We start from the raw sequence: 26,024 nt of genomic DNA on the forward strand, positions 1-26,024 counted from the left end.
TACCTCACAGTGTGCTTAAATGCATACATCACGGTTTCTTGAGGGGCTACATGAGCAGCGGCATTGGTGTGGGGGGATTTTGGGTAACGGAGATGTGACCTCTGGGGACTCAAACCAAATGAGAGATGACTTCCTACATTAGTGTCTGGAGGTGGGAAGCCCAAATTGGCACGGTGGCCCCCTACGGCCATCAGAGACCCAGGCCCCAGCCATCTTCCTGCTCCTTCAACCCGCCATGCTGCTTCCACTGTCAAGCCTGCCTGCGGGTCCAGCCTGCCACTGCGGTCATCACACCTGAGCCGCAGGCTGACAGGGAAGGAGGAACAGAGGGGGAGGGTGTGCTCCTCCTTCCTTAAAAGGTCTTCCTGGAGGTCCCTCTCAAAAAGGTCCCTCTGTGTCTATTTGCTGGGATTTATTTATATGTCCATGACTGGAAACAAGGGAGACGGGGAAGAGTAACCATAGAACTGGGTGCAGTTCTCAGGTTGTCTCCAGGAGGGAAGAGCCCCTGGGATTTGACTGCCTCACTAGCAGCCTCTGTCCTGGTGCTGTGGCAAGAATCAAGAGGACTTGAGGGCACACGTGAGATAAGGCACCTGAATGTGACTCTTCATGGGAAAGTTTGTTCATTTTCAATTTTCTTTCAATACTTCTGTTAAATTCAAGAAAAAAAAATAAGTTTTAGTCTAATACATCTTTATCATTAACCCTTGCTAATCTCCCTTTTTAATAAAGAGATCAAGTTCAGGACCACCTTCTGTAGTTGGCAAGAGTATCTGGCTAGACTTTAATAATGTTGATTTGTTTTCACTGAATTTGTTTTTACCCATACCTTCTATGTATGGACAGTAACACTGGATTTTGTTTTATTAATTTAAGGGAATGACGGTATGTTTCACTTACAAATAAATTTAAATACAAAAAGAATCATTGCAGGCAAAAAGTATTAAGCAATACAGGTAGAGGGAAATAGTAAGCAATACAGGCAGAGGTAAAGTCATGAAAATTTTATGTGAATGACGAAAGTTGGGGAAATAGTGATATTAAATCCAAAAATAGACACAACGTTGCCAGATCAGTATCTGGGCAAGTTACATTGAACTTCTAGCCATTATTTATTGTTTGAAAGATTAGGAGACAAAGGCGCTCTTGTGTTTTATAGAATGCCTCTGATGCATTGCCCTACTTATGTGTGCCCTATAAAAATTTAGGAAAAATTCACTTCAGGCAATGAGAGATAAAATTTCCCTCAGAGGCCCAAAAAGTTGCCACAGGACACATTCTAAACCAGAGTAGAATTGTCGTGGACAGTGTTGTTACTCAGTCAGGGTTTCTCACAAACCGGATTTCCATGCATCTGTCAAATGGCCCTTTCTTTCTGATGACAGCCCGAGATAAGAGATTAGATTTATGTTAACACTTCTCATCCAAGGAAACCAGCAGAAAATGCCTAGCCTACTTTTTAATATCCATATTGTATTTGGACAGTTACAGAAACAGTGTTTCCCATTTTATCTTTTTAGCTCATTGGAAATATCTCAAGGAGAAGCTGTGAGGAATACATCAGTGTTGAAGAGTGCTGCTTTTACTCAGAATGCTCTGGAAGTAAAAGCATGAGAAGCTTTTTGCTGTTATTTTGTTGTTGTTGTTTTATCCTCCCTCCCCACCTTTTTCTTTTCTTTTTCTTTTTTTTTTTTTTTTGTACAGTACATTCACCTTAGCTAGGCAGCACTTTTGTGAAGCCTTTACTTATCTTGAACAGCCCACATACCTTCAGGGCAACTGTGAAATTCAGATGTTCAGAGCCATCTGCCTTCAGTGTGTGTTCAGTGCAATGATCTCTCTCCACCACTCTTAAGAGGTCCTGGGTTTCAACTCAGTTTAGTCCATCACTGGCAAAGACACACTGATATCTGTGAAGTCCACACAGAGTCTAGATTAATATTTCTTACAGGTAATTTGGATTATGTTGGGCCCCTACTCAAATTATTCTGATGATGATGAAAATGAAGACAGAGATAATGATGAAGACAGCAGCAGCTAATGCATATAAAATGCTTAATATGTGTCAGAAACTACTATTCTAAGTTTTCTGCATATATTGACTCTTCTCACTTCTCACAACTCTATGGGGTAGATGCTATTATTAACCCTATTTTACAGATGAAAATACTTATTATATATTTTGTAAGAGGTGGGTGCAGGGTTCCAACCCAGGTAGTTTGGCTTGTAACTACTGCATTACTGTCTGTAGTACGCCTTGGAACAAAATCCAAACTCCATCACAGGTCCTGGTTTGCTCTGTGTCATCCCATCTCTGAGTTCCCCTCACAGTTACCTCCGACCCTCTTCCCTGTCATCTACTCCTCCCTGAATACACCAAGTTCATTCCCAACTCAGAGCTTTTGAACTTGGGGATCCCTTTGCCTGGAATTTGGTACTTCCTTTCCCAACCTTTTCCCAGCTTGTTCCATCAATTAACTTAGGTCTTTGCTCCCATGTCACCTCCTGAGAGAGGCATTCTTGGCAAGTTTTTTTTTTTTCTTTCTTTTTTTTCTTTTATTTTTTGTAGCTACAAAAATGGGATTGTTTTCTTGATTTCTTTTTCAGGTAGATAGTTTGTCATTAGTGTATAAAAACACAATTTTTTAATGCTGATTTTGTATCTTGTATCTTTAGTGAATTTGTTTATTATTCCAAAAAGTTGAAGAGGAGGTAACACTTCCAAATTAATGTGAGTATACCTTTTTGTTGTTGTTGTTCCTGGTCTTAAAGGAAAAGCTTTCAGTTTTTCACTGTTGAGTATGATGTTAGCTGTGGAATTGAGATATATGGCCTTTATTAAGCTGAGGTACATTTCTTCCATACCTAATTTGTTGAGAGTGCTTTATCATGAAAGGATGTTGAATTTGTCAAATGCTCTGCATATGGCATCTTCAAAAAGTTCTATATATCAAGCAGCTGACATTAGATAAATTTTGCTTCCAATTCCACATTGGGATCAACATCCTTCCTCCCCCTTTTGTCTTCCTGATCCAATCTGATACCTTTGCAACCAAATCCCTGCACTGGGTCTCTCTCTGTTTCAGATATCTAGGGACATTTCTGCTTTCCTGACCAGACACTGCTACAATGAGAAAATAAGCCATTAGGTGTACAAATCAACATAAATAATAATTTATAAGAGAATCAAGTTGAATTTTCCAAAACAAAGTTTGAATTTCTTAAGTGGGGCCTTTCCCTTTGAAATCAGAAGGAAAACAAAAGCTTGCGCGCGCGCGCACACACACACACACACACACACACACTCATACACAAACAAAACCAAAACCAAAACTAAGATTTAAAGCTGAAAGTTAGAGATAGATGAGTTGAGACCACTGAGTTCTCATTCTAGGGACATAAAATCTCCCCATTCCTGCTCTTAGGGGACTGAGAGGAGTTAGGACCAAAGCATGGTGTGAATCTTCTCTGAATTGCTTCTCTACTGATTGAAATCCAGCTCACCCTCCCAGCCATCACCAATCTACCCATTCAGAATCACTTTCTCGTTGCTACCCCAACAGATACCACAGGTCAGACTACACATTTACTTCCTTACTCTATCTTCCCTGCCACACGCACACAGATCCCGATCTCAAGCACCTGGATGGCTTGCAGGAGAGGATCAGTGAGGATTCATGGTGTGGACCCGTGTGGAGTTCTGCATGTTCTGTTGATCACTCCCTGAGAGGCAGTGCTGCTTTTTTAAGCCCCTGCCTTAAGGCTTCAGGCACTGTCTATCTTCCTGACACGGTGTTTAGGCCACACTTTTGGCCTGGCGTGATGTTTCAGCTGTCTCAGCTTCCTGAGTGTGATTTTCTCGCCTTGGTGTAGCTGACACTGTCATGTCACAGGCAACGCTGACAATGTTAACTGGGTGTGTTGCCATTTGAGGATTGGATGCTTCATAATCACTAAATTAAGAAATAAACAAAACAAAACTTTTTCTGGCACATAGAGAAGGCCCCTGACTTCCATGGGATAGATGGGAACACGGAAGATAACAGAATGTGCTGGTGGCTGCCAAGGGCTCGGCCGCAGGGGTGAGGTGGCACAGGGATACAAGTGAAAAGCAGGCACAGATCCCAATCCTAGGTCTACAAACAGAGGAGGTGGGCTTAATGGCTGTGAGAGTGAGTGTTAGCTGAGGTATATGCAAGGTGACTCTGGGGCAATGAGGTTTTCCTCCTTGCCCTGAGAGGTCCTCCTGGGAGGATATCACAGAGCTGGAGCCAGTCCAGGGCCACATCCAGGGCCACGGCTGTTTTGGGCCAAAGCAGATGCATGTGGAGGGCAGAGGTGTAGGCCTGAGCCAAGCTCAGGGACTGTTTACTGAATGAGTTAATGCACAACTCATTTGTCACAGGATCAATCCATTGGTCAGTAAAGATCCTTCCTTCAACAGATCTCAAGGGAAGAGTTAAGTCAGAAAATGAGAGGAACGTTCTCCATTATTCAGAGATTGTGATTTCTATTAGGTGGGTTTTCATGGCAGTTGCAAACTCATGCATCACTATTGTGGAGGCTTGAAAAACTGTCTGCAAGACTCTACCTCCTTTTTTTTTTTTCTTTGAGACGGAGTCTCACTTTGTTGCCCAGGCTAGAGTGAGTGCCGTGGCATCAGCCTAGCTCACAGCAACCTCAAACTCCTGGGCTCAAGCAATCCTCCTCCCTCAGCCTTCCGAGTAGCTGGGACTACAGGCATGCACCACCATGCCTGGCTAATTTTTTCTATATATATTAGTTGGCCAATTAATTTCTTTCTATTTATAGTAGAGACGGAGTATCGCTCTTGCTCAGGCTGGTTTTGAACTCCTGACCTCGAGTGATCCACTCACATCAGCCTCCCAGAGAGCTAGGATTACAGGCATGAGCCACCGCACCCGGCCTAGACTCTACCTCCTTTGAGAAGTGAAGCCTGGAGTTTTGTTTGACAGTCAGAAAGCACTGATGCTGTTGTCTGAGCTGACTATGTGTGTGTGTGTATAATTTTTTTAAAAAGTGAAGAGAGGTTTTCATCCTAGAAAACGTGGGCATGCATCCACGGAACTAAGGATTCAATGTCCAGAGGAAAACCCAGGTGATGGTGACTGATGAGACACTCGTCAGGAAGGTGTGGAGAAGGCAGAGGCACACATGCAGGGATGGCTGTGTTTTCGGAGGAAATGGCTCACCAGGACCTCTGTTTTAGGTGTCCTTCTCACCTGCATAGTAAACATTGGGATAGGAAGGATGCCCAGGTTTATTGCAGACCTACTGTAGGACAGTTAACATCTTCTTAACTTCTCCAAAGACCTACAAGGTAGATAATTCTTTGACACATGTGGTAGAATGTGATTTTAGGAGATTTTGTTGATTAGTCATTTGTCGTTAAGGAAATGTATCTTCTTACTTTCTTTTTTTTTTTTAAAAAAGAATTTTATTGGCTTGCTTGATTTCTTCCTCATACAAGCATTTTCATTATCAGCCTGAACCTGGCAGACGAGGCTCCCCTAGTCCATCCCTGCCTGCCTCTTGGCATTTGCTCGCCCTGCCACGTTCCAGCCTGAGAAGCTTCTACTTCCCTAGAGTCTCCTCTTTCCCTCACCTACAGTCCTTCACAGGCAGTCTGTCTTTGGTGTCATCACTCCCCGTCTCTGCTCTTTCCTGTTTCCCCCACTTTGCTTTCCTCCAGATCGTTCAGGATGTTTTATTAACCTAGGTGGGCTTCCCTGGCCTGGGACCCCCCCCACATACCTACCTCGTAGCACCCCAGACATTCTAAAGCTACATCTATTGCATGCCTCCTCTCTCTCTTTCTCAGTTAGATTTGCACCTATGATGGAAATTAGTCATTAACATCCATTTCTCCAACAACAGATTGTAACTCCCGCAGTTGGGGAACTTGATGGATGTCCCTGATCACCACTGTCTTTTCTTATAGCACTCGGCACAAAGTGGGCACTCAGTGATGATTTATTTCATGAATGAATGGACACATTTCATTGGTTTCCCTCGGCGTGCATGGCCATAGGAGGTAGAGTAATAGAGGAATCAACACTGGATATTTCATTCATTTTGTTTTTTCACTAACTTTGCTACATAAATAACACAACTTTGTTGTTTCAATTGTTACATTACTTTTGTTCCATATGTCATCTATGCTAAATGCTCCTTGAGAATATTTCAAATAAGGCTAAAGATATCTTGGGCTACTACCCAAATCCAAGACCCCTCCCTGTTCCAAAGAAACCATTGCTAACTTGTTGGTATACATTCTCTACATGTGTAGACAGGTAATATCTAGAGTTTGGGTTGTCATACTTTACCAAAATCCATTCATGTGTACCGCTGGGAGCAGTGGTGTCCCGTAGCCAGCTATGCCAATTCATGGAGCTGACAGTGGACATCTTTCCTCCTTTAGTGACTTCACCCTGGTAGCCTGAAATTGGCCGTGGGTGGGACTGTTTATGCCAAGAAATCAGCAAACAATACAAATCAGGTCTGTTTTGAGGAAGCCGGTTGTTAAACATGTGCTAGCACATCAGAGTTTGGGGGCTTTTTCAAACAAGGATGATTCTGTAAACATTACTGTACATGCCTCCTTTACAAATGTGTGAAGAGCTTCCCTAGGGTAGACACTGAGAAGCCAAATTGCTGAATCAGTTCTAGGGTATGCAGATTTCATGTTTTTTTTTTTTTTTTTTTTTTTTTTAAAGACTGCCAAAATGCACTCCAAAGTGTCAGTTTCACCTTCCGCTAGCAGTTTGTGAAAATATCTATTTCCCCAAACCAATATAGAACCATAAAATGTAATATCTTCTTTTAGTTTTCAATTCCCTTATTACTAAAAAGATGAACTCACTTTTCATGTGTTTTATTAGTTATTTTTATTTCCCATTTTATGAATTTCCCATTTACAACTTTTGTTTCTTTTTCTTTGGATCATTTACTCCTTGGTTATATAATTTTGTTTCCTACCTGCTGCCAAATGCATCTTTGATAGCAATTTTTTGATAAATCACGTAGAAAAGATTTTCTCCTCACCTTTAGCTTGCCTCTTAAATTTGTTTTAGGTAATTTTTCCCATGCATACATTCTAAACTTTGAAGTTTAATGTATTGAAGCTTTTGCCTATTAGCTTAAGATGGGCTTTCCTACTCACATAGATGTTCTTCCCAAGAACCTGATGCTGGAACTAATATCATTCCCTTTTATAGCTGGAGAAAACTGAGGTTCAGGGAGGTAAAATGGTGGGGTGAGGATTAGCACTCAGGTCTGTTTGGCTCCAGGAGCATGTGTACTTGAGTCATAGTTTCATGCCGCTACTATGGTGCAACCCCAGGGGTCTCTAATGTGTGACTCCCCTGCTGGCTTAGCCTGCCTTGCATCTCCAGTTCTTAATTGGACAACTTTCAACCACACAGAAATGCCCTAGAAAGGCCTTAAAATGGCATCAGGACAACTTGTTCCACCATGTTTCTCACCTCTGGTTCATGAACTTCCTTGGCCTCAGCAAATTCTGAAATTCAAGCTTATCCTAATGCATTAGCCTCTGTCTTGCTGCCTTGGATTACATGAACTCTCTGAGGAGTGAAATGTGCACTGGTCCCTTGGTCCCTAAACTGGGGGTTTCTCTGATTAGGCTCTCCGTACGTGGATTAGAAGGAGGTGAGACCTCTTTTCTCTACTGCACTTGAGGTAGTGAAAATAGAGACTGCACAGCAATAGCTCTCACCAGATGTATGTAACATCTTCTCTCCAGAATCCTTTCTTTCCTTGCTACCTGACACCATGTTACTCCCCTACTCTGACCCAGGGGTGCAAGGGCAGTGGTTCTCATGCGCTCCTGGGCGAGCTCTGCATGTGAACCTGCTCTGTCAGGTTGGTTTACAGGGTCTGTTCTCGCCTCTGTCAAGCTTCAATGTTAACAAACTGTAAAAATGCCTTTTTTTTTTCATCTTTATTTCCTAAGTCCTCCCTATCCACAAATTAAGAGTCCCATATTTCCTTCAGTTTTTATTTTTGTAACATTATGGCATTAAAACTGAATGGTTACTTGAGTGTTTTTTGTTAGTTTGTTTGTGGGAGTGGTTTTGTTTTTCTATAGCACCAGTCCAACGAGGACAGAAACTCCATCCTGTTCACTGCCATAACTCAAGTGCTGGTGTGCCTTAGTCACTCAATACTTAGGGTTTGAGTCAATGGATTGATGGGTGGATAAAAAGATGAACAGAGGAATGAAGAACTTTATATCACCTCCAGACTCCATTTAAGGACCCTTTCTCTTTTCCCTAAATCCTGTTAGATAGATTCACCTGAGCAAACATTCTCCAGTATTGATGGTTTTGCTTTAGAACTATTCAGGTCGATATTGTGAAAATGTAAGGTGCAATAAAAGTCATGACTTCTGGAAATGAATGTTCTTGTTTATCTTCCTTAAAGTAAATGTACTTGCCTCACTTCTGAAATATGTGCTGGTATCTGATACGTATTTCCCATGGACTGGCAGTAATGGCACTAATAAATTTCTGTTGACTGCATGACTGAATATACCAGGCACTGTGCTAGGTCTTTTGTAGGTACCATTTAATACATCCTCATGACAATCTTTGGAGAAAAGTAGCTCTGTCTCCATTTTTCAGAAGAAAGACTCTGAATCTCAGAGAGTTTAAAAGTGAGTAGAGCCAATGTGTATTTCTGAATTGTTGCTGTACTTTAGTTTTTAATTTCAGTTTACCCAATTAATAATTTGACTTCCCTGTATTTCTGATTTTTTGTCATAGTCAATTAAGAAGAAAATGCTTTTAAAAATTAAAAAAAAGTAGGTCAATGGGTTAATGCTTTTATATACTTTTTCCAAACCTAATGCTATTTTTAAAAAATTTCCACATTCAACAAATATCTATCAAGCAGTTAGTTGCTATACAGTGTATTAAGTCTGTTTAAGCAAAACAAATTTAGCTTGACAGAGGCCTTGGTCTAGTGCAGGAGGAAGTTATTATGTAAATAATCACACACAGTCAATTCTATGCTAACTCATGTCACAACACTAAGAGATATGTTAATATTTGTTGGGGAGATTAGAGAAGGCTTTCCAGGGGGAAGAGATGCCTGAACGGAGAGGTGAAGGATGAGCTGAGGTCATCTTGGTACACAGGGAAGGGAAGCACCATTCCAGGCAGAAGGAACAGCATAGGATAAGGTGACATGGTGACAGGGAACACCATGGCAGAGAAGGTAACAAGGCGACAGGACATGGCTGGGGAACAGTGAGCAGAAGAATGGGAGTGATATGAGGATGGAGGGGCAGGGGAAGCAAATTGTCTTTGAGGACTGCATTAGGAATTTGTTTCTGTTTATCCTAAGAGGAATGGAAAGATATGGAAGAGTTCTGAGCTAGGGGCAGCGTTTGCATGTTGAAAATATTTTTCTCAGGCAAAATTGTAGGGAGACAGTCCATACAGGAGGCATGCTGGGGAGAACAAATGTCATGGAGGGGACAAATTTGTTGAAGACTGAGATGGAGAGAAGTGGGATCACTTGATGAAACACTGCACATGGATAGCAAGGGAAAGGGATTTACTGAGGGTGACTGTCCGATTTTGCCCTAGTAAGAAGTTAGATCATAGAAGCATAAGGAGTATAAAATAAAGAATGTTGGAAAAAAACCCAGCTTTATTTTTTTTTAGTGGTGATATAGAGAGTTAATCTTTTTACAGATATTATTTTTTCGAGAAATATTAGGTTAACTGCAAAATTGACAAGAGGATACAGAGACATCTTACATATGCCCCAATGTGCATAGCCCCCCGCACCTATTATCAACATCTCACATCACAGTGGTACATTTGTTATGATGGATAGACCTACACTGACACATCAGTATCACCTAAAGTCCATAATTTACATGAGGGGCCATTCTTGGTGTCTATATTCTATGGGTTTGGACAAATGTATATGACATGCATCCATGATTGTAGTGTCTTACAGAATACTTCCACTGCCCTAAGAATTGTCTGTTCTTTTGCTATTCATTCCTCCTTCCCCTCTAACCCTGGCAACCACTGATAGTTTTATTGATTTGATTGTTTTGCCTTTAATAGAATGTCATATAATTGGAATCAGTATGCCTTTTCAGATCAACTTATTTTGGTTAGTATAATAATATGCATCTAAGTTTTTCATGTCTTTTCATAGTTTGATAGCTCATTTCTTTTTAAGAATATATAAATAATATGTTACATATTTATGGGAACATGTGATATTTTGTTATATTCATAGCACGTATAATGATCAAGTGTGGGGGTATTTGAGGTATCCATCACCTTGAACATTTATCATTTCTATGTATTGTAACATTTCAGGTTCTCTCTCATTGCTACTTTCAAAATATTTGATACATTGTTGATCTCATTTCTTTGTAGTGCTGAATAATATTCCATTATCTGGATGTATCATAGTTTATCCATTCACCTACTTAAGTATATCTTGGTTTGCTTCCAAGGTCTGGCAATTATAAATAAAGCTTCTATGTACATTTGTATTCAGATTTTTATGTAGACGTATGTTTTCTACTTCTTTGAGTAAATATCAAAGAGTGTGATTACTGAATCATATGGTAAGAATATATTTATTTTTATGAGAAACTACCAAACCATCATCTAAAGTGGCTGTGCCATTTTACATTTCCTGCAGTCATGAATGAGAGTTCCTGTTACTCCACATACTTGCTAGCATTCGGTGTTATAAGGGTTTTGAATTTTTTACACATTCTAATAGATGTGTAATAGTACCTCATTATTTTATTTCACATTTCCCTGATGACATATGATATGGAAAATATTTTCATATTCTTATTTGCCATCTGTATATCTATGTTGATGAGATATCAGTCAATATCTTTGGCCCATTTTTATGGGTTTTTTTCTTATTGAGTTATAAGAGTTTTTGGTATATTTTAGATAACATTCCTTTATTAAATATGTCTTTTGAAAATATTTTCTTCCAATCTATGGTCTGTCTTTCCATTTTCTTAGCAATGTCTTTATTTGAGCAGAAAATTTCAATTTTAATGAAGTCCAGTTTATCAGTTCTTTCTTTCTTGGATGGTACCTTTGGTGTCACATTTAATAAAACGTCATTGCCAGACTAAAGGACATCTAGATATTTCTCCTTTGTTATTGCTAAGAAGATAGTTTGCTAGTTTACTTTTTAACATGTTAAATGTATTGTGCTTTTGAAAATCTAGGCAGTTGATTTCAAGTAGACAATTTAACTCATAAATCTTGAACGTAGAGGACAAGTCTAGTTTGGAGACATATTCTATTTAGTGGCTATGCATTAGATGACAGTTTATGTCCAGGACTTGGAGAATGCACAAAACAGACAAATTTGCTGCTCTCCTGGAGCTTACATTCTGGTTGGAAGAGAAGAAATCAATATACCTCAACTTATAGTATGTGCTATAAAATAAACAATCCACCATAAGGGGGCAGGGGGTAGGGAGTGGCACTGGGGTGGGGAGGGCTTGCTAATTTACAGAGAAGGGGCTCTGATAAGGAAGCAAAGAAAAGCTGCCAGTGAAGCTTTATTTCACAGGGGCTGGGGGAGACGGTATTTTGAGGAGAACAAGTTGACCAACATTGCAGGCTGCGCTGAGAACTTGAGTAGGATGTTTACTAAAGGTTTCCTTGAACTTTTAGCAACATATAAGACATTAACCACCTTGATAGGATTTGTTTTCATGGTGCTAAGGGAACAGATACCATATTTTGGGATGTTAAAGAGTGTGTAGAGCAATGGTGAAATGGAAATAGCCATTAGAGACATCCTTTTTGGGTATGTCAGTTGCCATCCAACCGGGGTAGCTTGGAGGGGCAGAGAGATTTGGCTTCCATGTGTATTTATTTCTAATGAGAGAATGTTGAATACACATAACATCATTGGGAAGGATCTGGTTTAAGATGAAAGTTTGAATATGTAAAGTAAGAAAAATAGTTGAAACACTCCAGTCATTACAAGTTTACTTTTTCTCAGGCTTTGCACAAAGTCCTATGGCTGGTGAGATGAACCACAGCATGATTGATCTCGAAGGAGCCCATACAGGCATGCAAATAAACAATTACACAATGAAGAGTACTCAGGAGGAAGGTAGAGCAGTGCATTGTGGTAGCTCAGCAGGGGTGCAGCCACCCTTCCCTGCAGATGTGCAGGAGTGTGTAATTGAGAGGATGGGCTACATCCCTACACTTAGCTCCCAGAAACTTACAGAGGGCTGTGGGGCCTTAACAGCAAACTTGCAGGGTTGCTTCTGTACCAGGGTGTTGAGTTAAAAAATATTGAGCCCAGGAGAACAGGCCACCTGATAACTAAATCTGAAAGTGCAATGCTTATTTCTGTGGATGCAGGCATGGGTATGCATTGATTCTGGAGCCAACTGGGTAAGCAGGCTGATGCCCACGCAGGTGATACTGTAACTCACAGATGGCAGTTGTAGAATTTGTTCAGACACAGAGTTAGAGAGAGCCTTGGAAATAGCCCTTTAGTGCCCTGGTGAGCATCAGGGCCCTGGACTTGGAGGGTGGGTTCCGGATTCCACCGCTGGCCCTTGGGCTGGATTCTTCACCTCGCTGAGCCTCTAGTTCCTCTCTGTGAATTGGGTTTATACAACAGCATGTCTTTCTTCTAGCTCTAAGTCCGCATATTGGATGTGTGACTTATCAGGTGTAGGATATGAGCTGAGAGATTAAAAAAATAAAAGTTGTGTTTCCTAGAAAGTACTCAGCCTTATAATCAAGGTCCCCAGACTAAAACCCAAACACTCATTGGACAATTTGGGGGGCATATCTTTTATTTAAAGCACTGATCTTGGTTACAGGGAAAAGGCTCAAATGATTTTCCTATGGTCTATGCCCTTAAATAGCTTACAGAACAATGGAGGAGGAGAAGGGGGAGGTGGGTGACAATGAGATGAGACTAAGTTGAGTAAAATAGAAGGTGGACTAAGTGGAACCAAGGAAAAGTGTGAAGATAGATGAGCAAGGCGGGAGCAGAGATGTTTTTCATAATAACAATGACATGCATCATTGTCTTACTAACCTTCGAAACAGTCCTTCAGAAGAAGAGATCGGCATGATTAGTTTATATATCAAGTGAATTAGACTCAAAAAGGATAAGCAATTTTCAAGTGCATGAATAAAGATCTCTCTGATTTCATAGCTTGCACTGCTTGTAACTACAATAAATTCTGCCTTCCACTTGGGGAAGATCTTCATAGAAGAAGTGATACTTAAGAGGTCATTGAGAAACAGGCAGTATTCTAAGATGAGGGTGAGGCTATTGATTCATTAAAAAACATTAGCTGTGCGCCTCCTCTGCCAAGAACCTTACTGGAAACCTAGAACACATTGGTGAGTAATGGAGTCTCCAATCTTGGAGAAACCCATGGACCAGTTACAGAAAGACATGCAGAGCTGTTACTCTGAGTAACAGCCGTTCCAACAAACCTGGTGCAAACTGCTCTAGGGACCAATTTTCCTATCTGCAGCATTAAGGGAAGAACTTCTGAGGAAGAGAAAATTTTGCAGGGTCTTCATGGATGAAAAATAGAATGGGGAAAAGAATGATGTAGGAAACAGAATATTCACAAATATTTATAGATTACCTGCTTTGGGCAAACACTGTACTAGCACTTACTGAGAAGTATCAATAGATACCCAGGTCTAACCAGAAAGAAACTTGGATTTGGCATGTCAGAAGTCACTACCAGCATATGCCCACATCCCTACTCCCCCAAAGTTAAGAAATTAATTAAAACATTGATGTGTAGTGAACCATAAACACTTACTTCCATTGCCTGATTTGATACTCATGACAGCCCTGTAATTTATAGCTCCAGTTCACAGGAAACAAAGTGATTTTTTGAAAAATCATGTTCTTATAATAGGAAAAAATTAAGACACTAACTCAAGCCTCTCAGTACTCCTTCTGCATCTCAGTGGCCTAGATCAGCTCTCTCACATTCCTCAAATCATCTTACCACATCTATGTCATTGACCAAACACATATTGATCACCTACTATGGGTTCCAAAGGCAAGATTCCACAGGTGCTACAATTAAAGAAATAACATTTATTTAAGGAAAGAACATCTTGTGTCTGCTCATCCTGCATGGGCCCTGGAATTCTCAATTAGTATTTCTGATGGAGTATGTGTGTTAGAGGAGTGCACTGAAAAAGATGGATGGCAATTTTCTGAATGTGAGAGGTATTGGACAGTAAATGCATATGATCCAGAAGAGAGAACATTCACTCTAAGCTGTGACAGTCAGAGAAAGCTTGCATAAAGGGAGAACATTTGAAATAGGCCAGATCTTGCATTAATCCTTCAAGGCCCCACTCCTTGAAAGTGTGAGCACCGATAAGTGGGTATAGCACACTCCAGCTGTGCCTAAGACTGGTCCAATAGTTGGCTGGAGCTATAGTTTTAAGTGAAGAAATTCAGGTTGAGAAGTATCCTAGGACCTTCAACTCCAGGACATGTGGTTGAAACTCTTCTGTCCTGCACTTACTGTGTGTGGAGTTGAAAGTGAATTACTTGGCTCAACTGGGACCAGATCTGAGTCAAGGTGGCCCATCAGAAACCAGGTCACCCATTGAGCTGGGACTCTAAGGCTTGCAGGCCAACTGGAAGAGGCTGGGGTGTTAAGGGCTTGAGGAGGGTAGAGTTGAAGAGAGCAGAGCTAGCCCTGGAGGGATTGCCAAGTCCACAGGCACATACACTGTATATCTGCAGTGTTTGGCACAATGTACCAGCAGTGGGGACACAGGCTGAATTAGGGAAGGGGAACAAGTGTGCTGCATGAGCCTCCAGTGTCCTGGAGGACAGGAGCTCAGGTCAGTCTGGGCTGCCACGGGAGTTTTGAGAGAGAGTGAGTGTGAAGCTGAGAAGACAGAGCTCTGGCTGCAGGGACAGGTTGCAGCAGGACTGATCCACACGTGGTGTGGGAATGTCTTGCTCATTTTAACCAGGAGCAACTTTCAGCCAATGCATCTGGTATGAGCAGTTGTGATAGACTACAAGCACAGCTCAGGTATGTGCTTGATGGACAGAGGGAAGGAGACCAAGAAAGGAAAGGTGAGGCAGAGCAGGAGAAGGTCCAGGTGAGGGTGTGCTGTGATAGGACAGCCCATTCAAGGCACAGATTAGAGAGGGGTGGGCTCAGCCTATGGGGGGAGTTGGGGATGAGGCTGCTGATCTCCTTCTGAACCAGTCAGGCTTGGCTTAGCCCCTGGAGTGGGGCGGGTCCCACAGGAGGCACCCTCTATATCTGTGGATGACAAAGGCAAACTAAATGCCTGGTCTCACCTAGTCAGCAGTGGCTCTGGAGCTCCTTGCTATTTTCATAGTCACCACCTCCCCTCCATTCTGTGGCCTGCAACTAAGGCCAAGGTCACCACAGGCTAGAGAACTGCTCTGTGCTCCTCGGAACATCCTGGGGACCATGACTGGGTGGGGACACTGCAGCTCTGACAAATATTTGATTAGCTGCAATTGCAGCTATACTTAGTTCTCCTTGGGAAGCATGTGGGGAGACAGATGGCTCAGGAAAGGCTGAATCACATAAACAGGGCTCTTTGCCTCCCATTTGCTGAGTCTCCTGATGACTTATTAACAGGATGAGTTTCAGGATTAGAAGATGGAGCCTTGGTTACACGTAGCTTCTCAGAAACCCCACAGCGTGTGTTTCCGGCATGGTTTCTTCTGGCTGTTTGCAAGGGAACATGGATCTATGTGGACTCTGGGTCATAGTGAGGACAGAGCAGGAGACAGAGACAGCCTCAGTGTGTTGGCTGCTCAATCTGAATGCAGTTCACTTCTACAAATGTTATTAAATGCTGCTGCCAAATTCTCAGTGATCGGGTCACTTGGAGCTTTGGTCGGTCATGCATTCTATAAATATTTGCCCAGCCCGGCTACCACACAAAGCATCATCCCTGTGCTAAGTCCTCACTGTGACTGCAGCATTCACAGGGCTCATGCAGGGCCCATGAAACCACAGTAAAGGATTTAGATTTTGCTTTACATGCAAGGGGCAGGTAATGACATCTGGTTTATATTTTATATTGATAGACTAATGCTGATAAGAGTAGAAGGAAAGAGTAAGGTCTTCACTATTTCATATCAAAAGAAAATTATAAAAGGATATAGAAAGGATAAGATTCTTCTGAATCACATTTTGATTTTGAATCCACAGGGTTTGCTGATTGGATAGAGGCAGTGAGGGAAAAATAATTAAAGATGACCAGGAAGTATTTTACTATTAATCATATTGGTACGATTGGGAGAGGAACACTTTTTGGAAACACAGTGACATATTCTATCCTGGACACATTAGGTTTATGATCTCTATTTGACATCAATGGACAATGTCCAGTGGTCAAAGGATCGCTCCCACTTAGGAGATGGAGTTATACATGCTAGCGGTCTCAGCTTATATGTGGTATATAAACCCTTGGAAATGGCTATGATCTAGTGAGGGAGCTTATAGAGGAGAAAAGAATTGAAACCTAGACCTGGAGTTTTACAGCACAGAGCACAGGGAGCTGGAGGAGGAGCCAATGATCAAGAGGGGCTAGTGGGCAGGTGAGTGAAGAGCCTGAACTGAGATACCTCCCATTAGCAGGTGTGGTGGGCGTGGAGGAGCCAGCTTGCTCCCCAGTGTGGTCATGTTGCTATTGTCAGTTTCACATGTAAGAGAACTGAGGCTGGGGGCAGGGTGGGGTGGGTTAAAGGTCTCACCCAAAGTCTCCCAACTCTTAAGTAGGGGGATTCCCACACTCCATCCAGGCAATGTCCACTGCCCTGGACCAAGCCTGCTTTCTTCCCAGTGTCAAAGGACAAGTAAGGACCTCCTTCCACTTCCAACAACTGCTGAAATTTCTGTTCATAGCTGGTAAAATAATGTACTAGATAATTTTTATGGCCATATCAGCTCCACACTCCTATTTGACTCAGCAGTGCCTTTATTTGCTGCTGTTTCTCCAAGCACATATTTTGTGTTGTGTCCTGTACCCAGGTACTTTCCTAGGTCATTCCATTCAACTCTCTGAACCCTAGAACAGGTATTAACTCTTCCATCTCCAGTTCACAGCTGAGGAAACTGAGGGCTAACTGGGTACATTCTTTGTTCACAGGTGCACAGTGTATAAATGACACTGTCGAATGCCTTTTGGCTCAAAAAGATGTCCTGTCCTCACCAAAGCATGAGGTACAAGGCCACGTACTGGAATCTGTTACTAAAATCCAAACTGAAATACCTAACTAAGGCTACTAAGCAGTTAGGACCAATACAAAGCAACAGCTAGCAAGCTGTTGGGCAACTGGAGGATGCTAGAGGCAGCACACTGACCTCTTACTTCTGAGATTATAGAGCAATACACATTATTGAATAATAAAGTGTTATCAAGTGCTGGCCCTACTGGGCTCACGCTAATGGTAGGTCACAATGGTTTATAATTAAGTAATTAAGCCCACTCAGCATTGATGGGAGAATGCTTATAGCTCAATTGCAGCAACAGCCCTTACTCATTCAGTTGGTTAAATTGTGCTTTTGACTGGGCTCTTTAGTTTACTTGGCCTCCTGTAAATACGTATTTCTACCAAGCTGTGTTATCCACTCTGTAACTTGGGTTTTCTTCCTGAGTAGGCTGGATACTAGAACTACCTAGAAATCCTGGGTACTAGAACTACCACAAATTGGAACTACCACTAGCAGTGGGAAATGTCCACAAGGTCTCTCCCTCCATTTTTGTGTTCATCAGTAATTGATTGATTGATTCAGTGACCGTGATGTGCCAAGCCTGCTGTTCTATCATTCTGGGACTTACATTATTTTTCTGTAAGACAAAAGTGATGCAAGTGAATTAAGGAGAGAGAAAAGTTGGGAGATTCTGTACTAAATATTTTTTATATTTATTTTTATTTCAGGATATTGTGAGGGTACAAACATTTTGGTTACATTTGATGTCTTTGCTAACATATTGAAGAATATTCCTTGCCATTGTTTTATCTTCACCAGTAATAGCATTATGTGTAACATATTGCCTGTGTGGTTGTTTAGTTAAATAATGAACGAGTGAATAAACAAATTAAGGAATGAGAGAATTAAAAAAAAAAAAAACATAACAAGATTTGCAGTAACCATTCTACCATCTACTCTATTTGACACTGAGGAGGTAACAGCTTCTATGATCATGATTTTCTTCATGAGTAAAATGAAGACTCATATGTCCGAGGTCATACCCAGTAATATAAGGAATATAAAGTACATGGAACTTACACCCATCAATCTAGGCTAGCTAGCATCTGTATAGCAGTTTTCAATGAACAAAACATTTTGTATTTATCATATATTACAGAAAAGTGACTTTTTCAAATCATACAATTAAGAAATAACATCTATGTTCAAACTCAGTTTGATGTACATAACTTGCCACCTTAATTAAAATTTTAAATTAGCCTATATAAGATGTTGCAACCAGTGCAATGTGTCTGGAGAGATTAAATATTCATGTAGATCAGGAGATGACTGTGGGGTTGGACAGCAATGGGATGACTAATTCCTTATTTCACGGAGAGGAATGTGCAGCAGATATCCCTCACAAGGAACCCTATGATTGTTCACTGCTGACTGCCAGTGTTTGCCCAACCTGGTGCATAGAAGGTTATTAATAAATATCACATGTAAAAAATATAAAATGGATACATTTTATAGCACAAACCATAGAAATTTATTAATCTGGGATTATGGGAAGACATAAATGTATACCCATATGCGTTAAAGGAAAATATTCAATATTCCATGTATAGCAGGGTACTTTAGGTAGAAAGTAAGAAAAACATTTGATATTCTTTGAAATGGCAATAAAAATGACAACTAAAACATAGCCCTTTATTGATGTGTCACCAATGTGATATGCTTCAAAAATTGAAGGTACAAGTAGAATCATATCTCTTCAGATATTCCAAGTAAGTGCCTGTGTCTCTAAATACACTATTAACAGAAATGCCTCCTGCTTCCCCTTTCTCACGTTGTGCAAGAAGCTTACACATAAGAAGTGGGCTTACGCAGTTAAATGGGGTCCTTTTCTGAATTCCAGGTTAGGAAACAGCTGGTTCTGATCAGTCCCTTGCTGCTGGAGCATCTTTTTGGCGCATAGGGTGTCTGTTGAAGTGTGGTTTGTTGGAGATCTAAGGCAAGTTGTAACTTCAGTGGTGAACTCGTCACTGGTCCAGGTATCTGCTCAGGCTGTGAGGGCCCCTGCCCTCAGCTGCCAGGTTATAATTCCATAGATAACTACTATAGTCTCAACATGTGTCCCCTCCAAAACTCTTATTGAAATTTAGATGCCATTGAGAGATGGGACCTTTAAGAGGTGATTGGGCTATGCTTCACTATCATGGGTGGGATTGCTACCTTTAAAAAAAAGTCAAGTTTAGCCCCCTTTTGTCTCTTGGCCCTTCTACCTTCTGCCATGAGATGATGCTACAAGAAAGCCTTTGCTGGATGCTGGCAGCTTGATATTGGGCTTCCCAGCCTCGAGAACTGTAAGCCCATATATTTCCATTCATAATAAATTGCTCAATCTGGAGCATTCTGTATAGCAGCACAAAATTAACTGAGATGTAGCATTCATATATTCAGCCACTGCTCTTCACAGCATAATCTTCTTGTGAGGCTAGATGGGTCCTTAGAACTTTCTAGCCCACAATGTAGCCAAACCAACCTTCTAAGCATGAAGCCTTGGATATTAATAAACATCCTGGGTCATCATCCTGGGCTTCAACTTTTCTCAAAATACTGTTATTTCTGGGGGCAGGTTGTGCTGGCCTGATCCACATAGTATATCAGGACCACCTTTGATGGGAAAGGTCTGTCCTGGTCCATAAATACCCCTGACTTTCAAACTCAAAAGAAAGTCATTAAGACCATGGTTCCTTCTCTCCTCATAGTTCCTGGTTTGCTGTTTAAATTGTTTTTCTTGCACTCCAGTGATGGGCTCTCAACCTTGTGGCATCACAGGAGGTCACACTATCCCTCTTCAGCCTGGCAGGGAGTGCTCTCTGGCCCTACCAACCAGGCAACACTTACATGGCTCCAGGACATCATTCTGGTCATTCTTTGGAAAAACAATATCTTTTTTCAAGGTGGCTTTCTCTTCTGCCTATTCCTTGAAATGGTTGGAGAAAATAATAAAGTTCAGCTTCAGGGTGACTTTCTGTCCTTCTTGTTCCTAGAAACAGTCAGAAGATTGCCTTAGTCATTATCATCTTCAACTTATAAGAAAATCTGTTTGAATTTTGAGAAATTTTCAGGTAAAAACATACTTCTTTATTCATCCTTGCACCTAAGCCTTACATGCATCATGGAAATCAGGCAGGGCGTGATTCTTGCCTCATTTGAGCTCAGATTCAATAGCCTGCCCAAGGCCCCACAGCTAGAAAGTGGTACAGCAAGTTTAGAACTCAAGTTTACCTACCATGAGATTCTGTCCTAAACTGTATGAAAGCCAAGATTGTGACTTTGAGGAACTCATAGTCTCAGGGTGCTTTTCCATTCCATTTGGCTCTAATATGTTAAAGGATTGTCTCTAAGAATGTGGCCTGGGTTTAAAGAAATTTAGTAATGTATACTCAGTATTTTATTTTTCAAATATCACAGACCTCACCTAGCTGGCTTCAGGCCTTGGGAGTTGGAGAGGGTGTCTTCTGGAGTTCTGGCAATGTAGCACACGCACAGTTTTGGGGAGTTCCTCTGTGCAGGCAGAGCAATGGCCATGTTCATGGAATGGGATTTGGGTTTAGTACACAAGTAAATGCACATATGGTGCTTTTGGCTTAGGCACCAGGGTGTAGGGTCTGGGGCAGGTGAACAGCACCCACACATTGTAATCCATCTCATGGAGCCCCTGGGCTGGTCATAGCTCTCAGCAGAGGGAATATCATCATTTTAGTTTTAAACATTTAAACATATATAGATATGTGGAGTATTAATATCTCTCATTGTGTAAGGGAGAAGAAATAGAAGAACCTAAAAGCTAAACGCCTTTTTTTTCTCTCTCTCTCTCTCTTGCCCTCTGGTCTGAGCTTCCAGATTCAACTCAGGTTTGAAATGCATTCTTAGTACAGTTGGGACCCTGAAGAGCTCCTCTTCTCCACTCTGCCCTATTCTCTCAATCATCTCTTCTCTTTTTTTTCCATTCCCTTCTCTTCCTTCCCCCACTTTCTTTCCATCTGTCTAACCCCTCCACCCTTAAAGTTCCAACTCTGCTTATGCCTGGTGCCAACCCTCACGCACACAGGAGAAAGATAGGTGGGAAGATTCTGGTCATTGGACCACTTGTGTGGAAATCTGGTTGCCAAATAATAAGTAAAAATACCCTACAGTAAAAAAGTGACTCTTTACCCTATAGCTAGGAAAGGGCAGCGTCCCAAACTATGAGTCGGGTCTTGAAGGGTAAAGAGAGTGTCACTTTTGTCGTCTCTGGGTGCCTGGAGCACCCGGAAGGGGCAGCGAGGACAGTGGTAGGCATCCAACATGGGCGGTTGTTGAAGATGGGGAGATCCCCAGAGGAACAAGGCAGGCAAGTGCTGGCTCAGTGATCTCCATAATCCCAGAAGCTGCCCACGATTAGCAAGCTTTCTCTTGTAAAAAGACACCTGCTATATGCCCTATTTCATGGAGGTGAAAAAAATGACCCAGAGAGTCCCCTAGGGTGTGAGAAATGTCTCTTTTTCAACTTAATGGGGCACCTTGGGATTTGGTGATTTTTAGTAAATACCAGTTAAGCCCTGTGGTCCAGTTTGCCGATCTGCTTAAATTCAGAGTTTAATCTCCCATACAAATGTGGTCAGCGGAAAAGCATCCAACAGAAAGTACTCAGAACCTTCTCTGTAAACACAATTAGAAAGTCATCATACTGTGTGTTGCGTGCCTGGTCTCGGGCTCTTGATCTATTTCATCCTCTGTATGTCCACAACAGTTCCAGAAGGTCAGTGTGGATATGCCCATTTTTCATAAAGAAAGCTGCTGTTACAAGAAGTGATGTCACTTGCCCAAGAAGGCAAGTGATTGAGCTGTTTTGCTGGCTGTCCCTCCTGGTGGCAGACGGCTCAGTGCTGCTCTGACCTTCAGCGTAGTTACCCCATCCGTCCTCTGCCACGTCGTCAGTCTGGCTTATAGATCAGCTAGGCCTTGGCAGTGATAGAGAAAGGGCTAGAGTAGAGGCATCTGTATACGAGAATCGTTTCTGTTTAAAAGCCACATCAACTTGAATCTTAACAAATCTAAATAGGGCTGCATTAGGCCAATAATTTCATTTCCTTTATGATGCAGTGCAAATTAAAGCGGGCGCATCTGAACAGCCTTGGAAACAACCTGGGGTTTTACACGTTTTGTGTTCCCTACTCTGAAGCTACAGGGTAGGTGTTGGTTTAGCAGTCACTGTGCATTGGGAGGTGATGTTGATCCTCTGTCCCTGTTTCTAAGGAACTTGTTAAGCCATCAAGAGGCACTTGTGCAGTTTTTCTTTGCCCGTTGGACTTATTTTTCTTATTTTCTTGGCTCCCTTTTCAATCAACCTATTTATTTCTTTCAGCACTGCTTTGTGGAGTGCCCACCCCCTGCTAGGGAATAGGTGCATTTTATTCATTCCGCTGAGACTTCATTTTCTCTATTAAATGGAGATACATGAGGACAAATTTACAAAGTGCCTCAGCATACAGCAATGTCCTGCCTCAGATTCCTGTAACTAAATGCCATAAACCAGGTGGCTTATCAGCAACTGAAATTTATTTCTCACAGTTCTAGTAGAAGCAAGTTTGGAGATGAGGGTGCCAGCATGGTTAGTTTATGGTGAGAGCCCTTTTCCAGGTTTGTAGACTAATGATTTCTCTCACTGTATGCTCATGTGATATAAGGGGCAAGCTCTCTGGCCTCTTCTTATAAGGAAACTAACCCCATTTATGAGGACTCCACTTTCATGAACTAGTTACTTCCCAAGGGGTCCACCTCCAAACACCGTCACATTGGCAATTAGGTGTTAACATATGAATTTGGGGAGACATAGCATTCAGTCCTTAACGTGGACATATGAAGACACCTCTCTCTTCTTTGAGCCTTGGTCTTCATCATAGTAAAACTTGCCTTAGGGGTTCCTGTTTAATGAAGGTAACACAACTGAAAAGCACGTTAGAAGCTGCAAAATGTTCATTATTCATAGCAGTTCATTATAATGGATAGGTAGTAATTCCTTTATATTACATAAACAAAGTAGTATTTATAAATAAGTATAAATATTATTTATTTTAGAATACTTCTATGTTTTTCCATAAACTGCACAGTTTATGTGTTGAGCTATTTGGAGGACTTCACCCATTTGTTCCCCATAATAACCCTGATCACTGGTACAGTAAGGTCTCTTAACCTCATCGGATAGATTTGTCTTTCTGACATCTAATTAACTTTGAAACAGTGTTTGGGGATTACGGTAGGTTTAGAATGCATTGGAGGATATGAAGCTAAACAATTTCCTTAAAAAACTTGATATACAGCACAATTCAGATTAGCACATTTGCCTACACTTCAAAACAAAGTGTCCTTCATAACACACATGACATACAAACAGCATCTTTCAGGACAGGGAGATTCTGCAGGCACTAGGAAGTCCTTGTAGAAGGAAGGGTGGTTTCTGTCTTTTACTCCGTGTTCTCTTCATTGCTTCCAGATGAGGGGCGGGTATGGAAAGCTTCACAGAGGAGAGGACCCGTGGACAGGTGAATAAATGAGTAGGTGCTAAATTCCAACCAAGGAGCACTGTTTGCAGCATGGCAAGTGACTGACACAAGATTATATAGCTTGTGCAGGATTAAATAAGACTCTTCTGTGATACTAGCCCAACTCAATGAGCAGAGATATTTATGTGCTGGAGTCTCATTTATCTGTGATTTTAAGCCTTGGAAATTGGAAGGCAGTTTGGGGCCATTACTTTTGCTGAGCAGGACAGACGCCTGATAGGGCTGTAGTTACAGGACAGAGTTGGACTTCACGGGCTCCTACTGATTCTTGTTTTGCAGAGAGCAGCAGCCTGCGTTCAGCCTGCGTCCACGACAGCACCTTGCATAGCCGAGTCTTTCAGATCTTGTATCGGAATGAAGAGGTGCCCATAAACGATGCTGTGATCTTCCAAGCTCATTTACTCTTGGATGGTGAAAGGGTAAGTCATGACTCTGTTGCCAGCCACACATGGCTGCTCCCTGTCATTGCTAGGTAAATGGTAAATGAAGGAGAAGCTAGATTTACTCAGAAATCTGAGAGAGAGGAATTTGTGATTGTAGAGTGCTCATGTACTTATTTACATATCCATTTTTTTACTCATTCTTTCATTCACATACTTGCTCATTCCATGTAGTCTCAAGTGCAGGCAGCCTCCATTGACTAACTTGTGGTCTCTCGTATTCACTCCACACCTGCTTATGTGTGCATCTATTCAGGTACTCTGTCAACAGCCACTCACTAGATGTTTATTGAGTATCCACTTTTTGTAGGGCTCTGTGTCTGGCCCTTGGATCAGGGACAGACTGATGAAGACAGTAGTAGGTCCTCTGCATCAAAGGGGTTGATGGTTCAGCGGGAAAACAGATGTATATAAACAAGTACCCTGGTAGATGTGCACTCTACTGGTTGTTTGTAGAAATTAAATAAAGGGACACCAAGGATGGAGAAATGAGCTCCTTGGGGATGATGGCAGTGGTGTCTCTCATTGGTTTCTCACACGAGTTGGCTTTCAGATGCACGTGCTGAGTCCATCTAAAAGAGGAAGAGGAAGAACATCTTATGAAGAGGAACTGTGTTTGTACAAGCCCAGAGGCCTTGGGGGCTTCATTCTACTTACTGAAAACTTGATTGAAAATTTACCTTTTCATCAGATTAACACGTTTCAAAGGAATATCTGAAGCCCAAACCATTGTTCTCCCTCTCCCATGCTCATCTTGAACCTCTGCTGCCACATTCTGCTGATTATTTCCTGCTAGAATACCTTTAAGTGGCGTGGAAGAGTGTTCCTATTGTAGGAGAATCTGTTTGGAGCCTCCTACTCACATTTTCCATGGGAGTGCACAACGACTCTTACTGGGCATCTAATATCTTTCTCCTCTCATACCTTGTGTCTTTTTGTTCACATATTTTATGATCTAGGTAGTGACCAAATTCACTTGCATGACTAAAACTGGAAAGTTCATTCTTTACATAGTAATCCACCCATCCATCAAAGTTTTACTGACCAGTCACTAAGTACCTACTATGGTGTTTGGGGGCTTATATCAAACAAACCAGTCATGTCTGTTCTATCAGTACACCATGCCCAGCTCAAGAGTCTGTGAGATACACTTGTGAGGGAAAGAATAGATACATATGCACCCCCCTGGAGGTTTTGTGAAGCTACAGTTGTTCCCAAGTGGGAGAGACTGCATGACAGTCCTGCTGAGCAAGACTGGCCATTGCCTCATGACAGATACTCAGATGATGAGATTGTCAAGGGCTCAGCACAGTCTTCAATGCAAACTTCACAGCTGTTAGACTTAGTTTAGGGAAAGATTCCCTTGACTGTTAAGAAACTCCCAGGCAGGCTACACTCAGGGTCAGCTTCCCCAAATAAGAGAACAACACTCTGTTTCTCATGGGCCATTATCATTTGACCCGTTGATCTCAAAAAGCTACCTTGGCAGAGTGACTGTGACAAAAAAATGATGGAGGCTGGGTTTGGGCATTATTCAGGTATGCTGGCCATCATTCCATATTAATTCCATCAGTATCTTGCTCCTGTCCCTACGAGTATAAAGCCTTCTATGTTTGACCTTTTTCCAACACTCAACTTTAGCTCAGGTGAGGTTGCAACCAGCCTTAGTTCTGAGGTTCAGTAGGGAGTGTGTTTCACAGTACA

The 26,024-nt window shown here is 41.7% G+C and overlaps 1 protein-coding gene across 2 annotated transcripts in view; it reads left to right on the forward strand.

Annotated features, from left to right (window-relative positions):
- FAM135B (family with sequence similarity 135 member B) overlaps positions 1–26,024 on the forward strand; it is a 277,802-nt gene that overhangs the window by 161,245 nt on the left and 90,533 nt on the right. For both annotated transcript variants that reach the window (XM_012735958.3, XM_012735960.3), the window contains exon 4: positions 24,160–24,299. In XM_012735958.3, the coding sequence (XP_012591412.2) occupies positions 24,160–24,299 (140 nt within the window). The remainder of the gene's footprint in view (positions 1–24,159; positions 24,300–26,024) is intronic.

The sequence above is a fragment of the Microcebus murinus genome, chromosome 7 (assembly GCF_040939455.1).
Source record: "Microcebus murinus isolate Inina chromosome 7, M.murinus_Inina_mat1.0, whole genome shotgun sequence".
NCBI lineage: Eukaryota > Metazoa > Chordata > Mammalia > Primates > Cheirogaleidae > Microcebus > Microcebus murinus.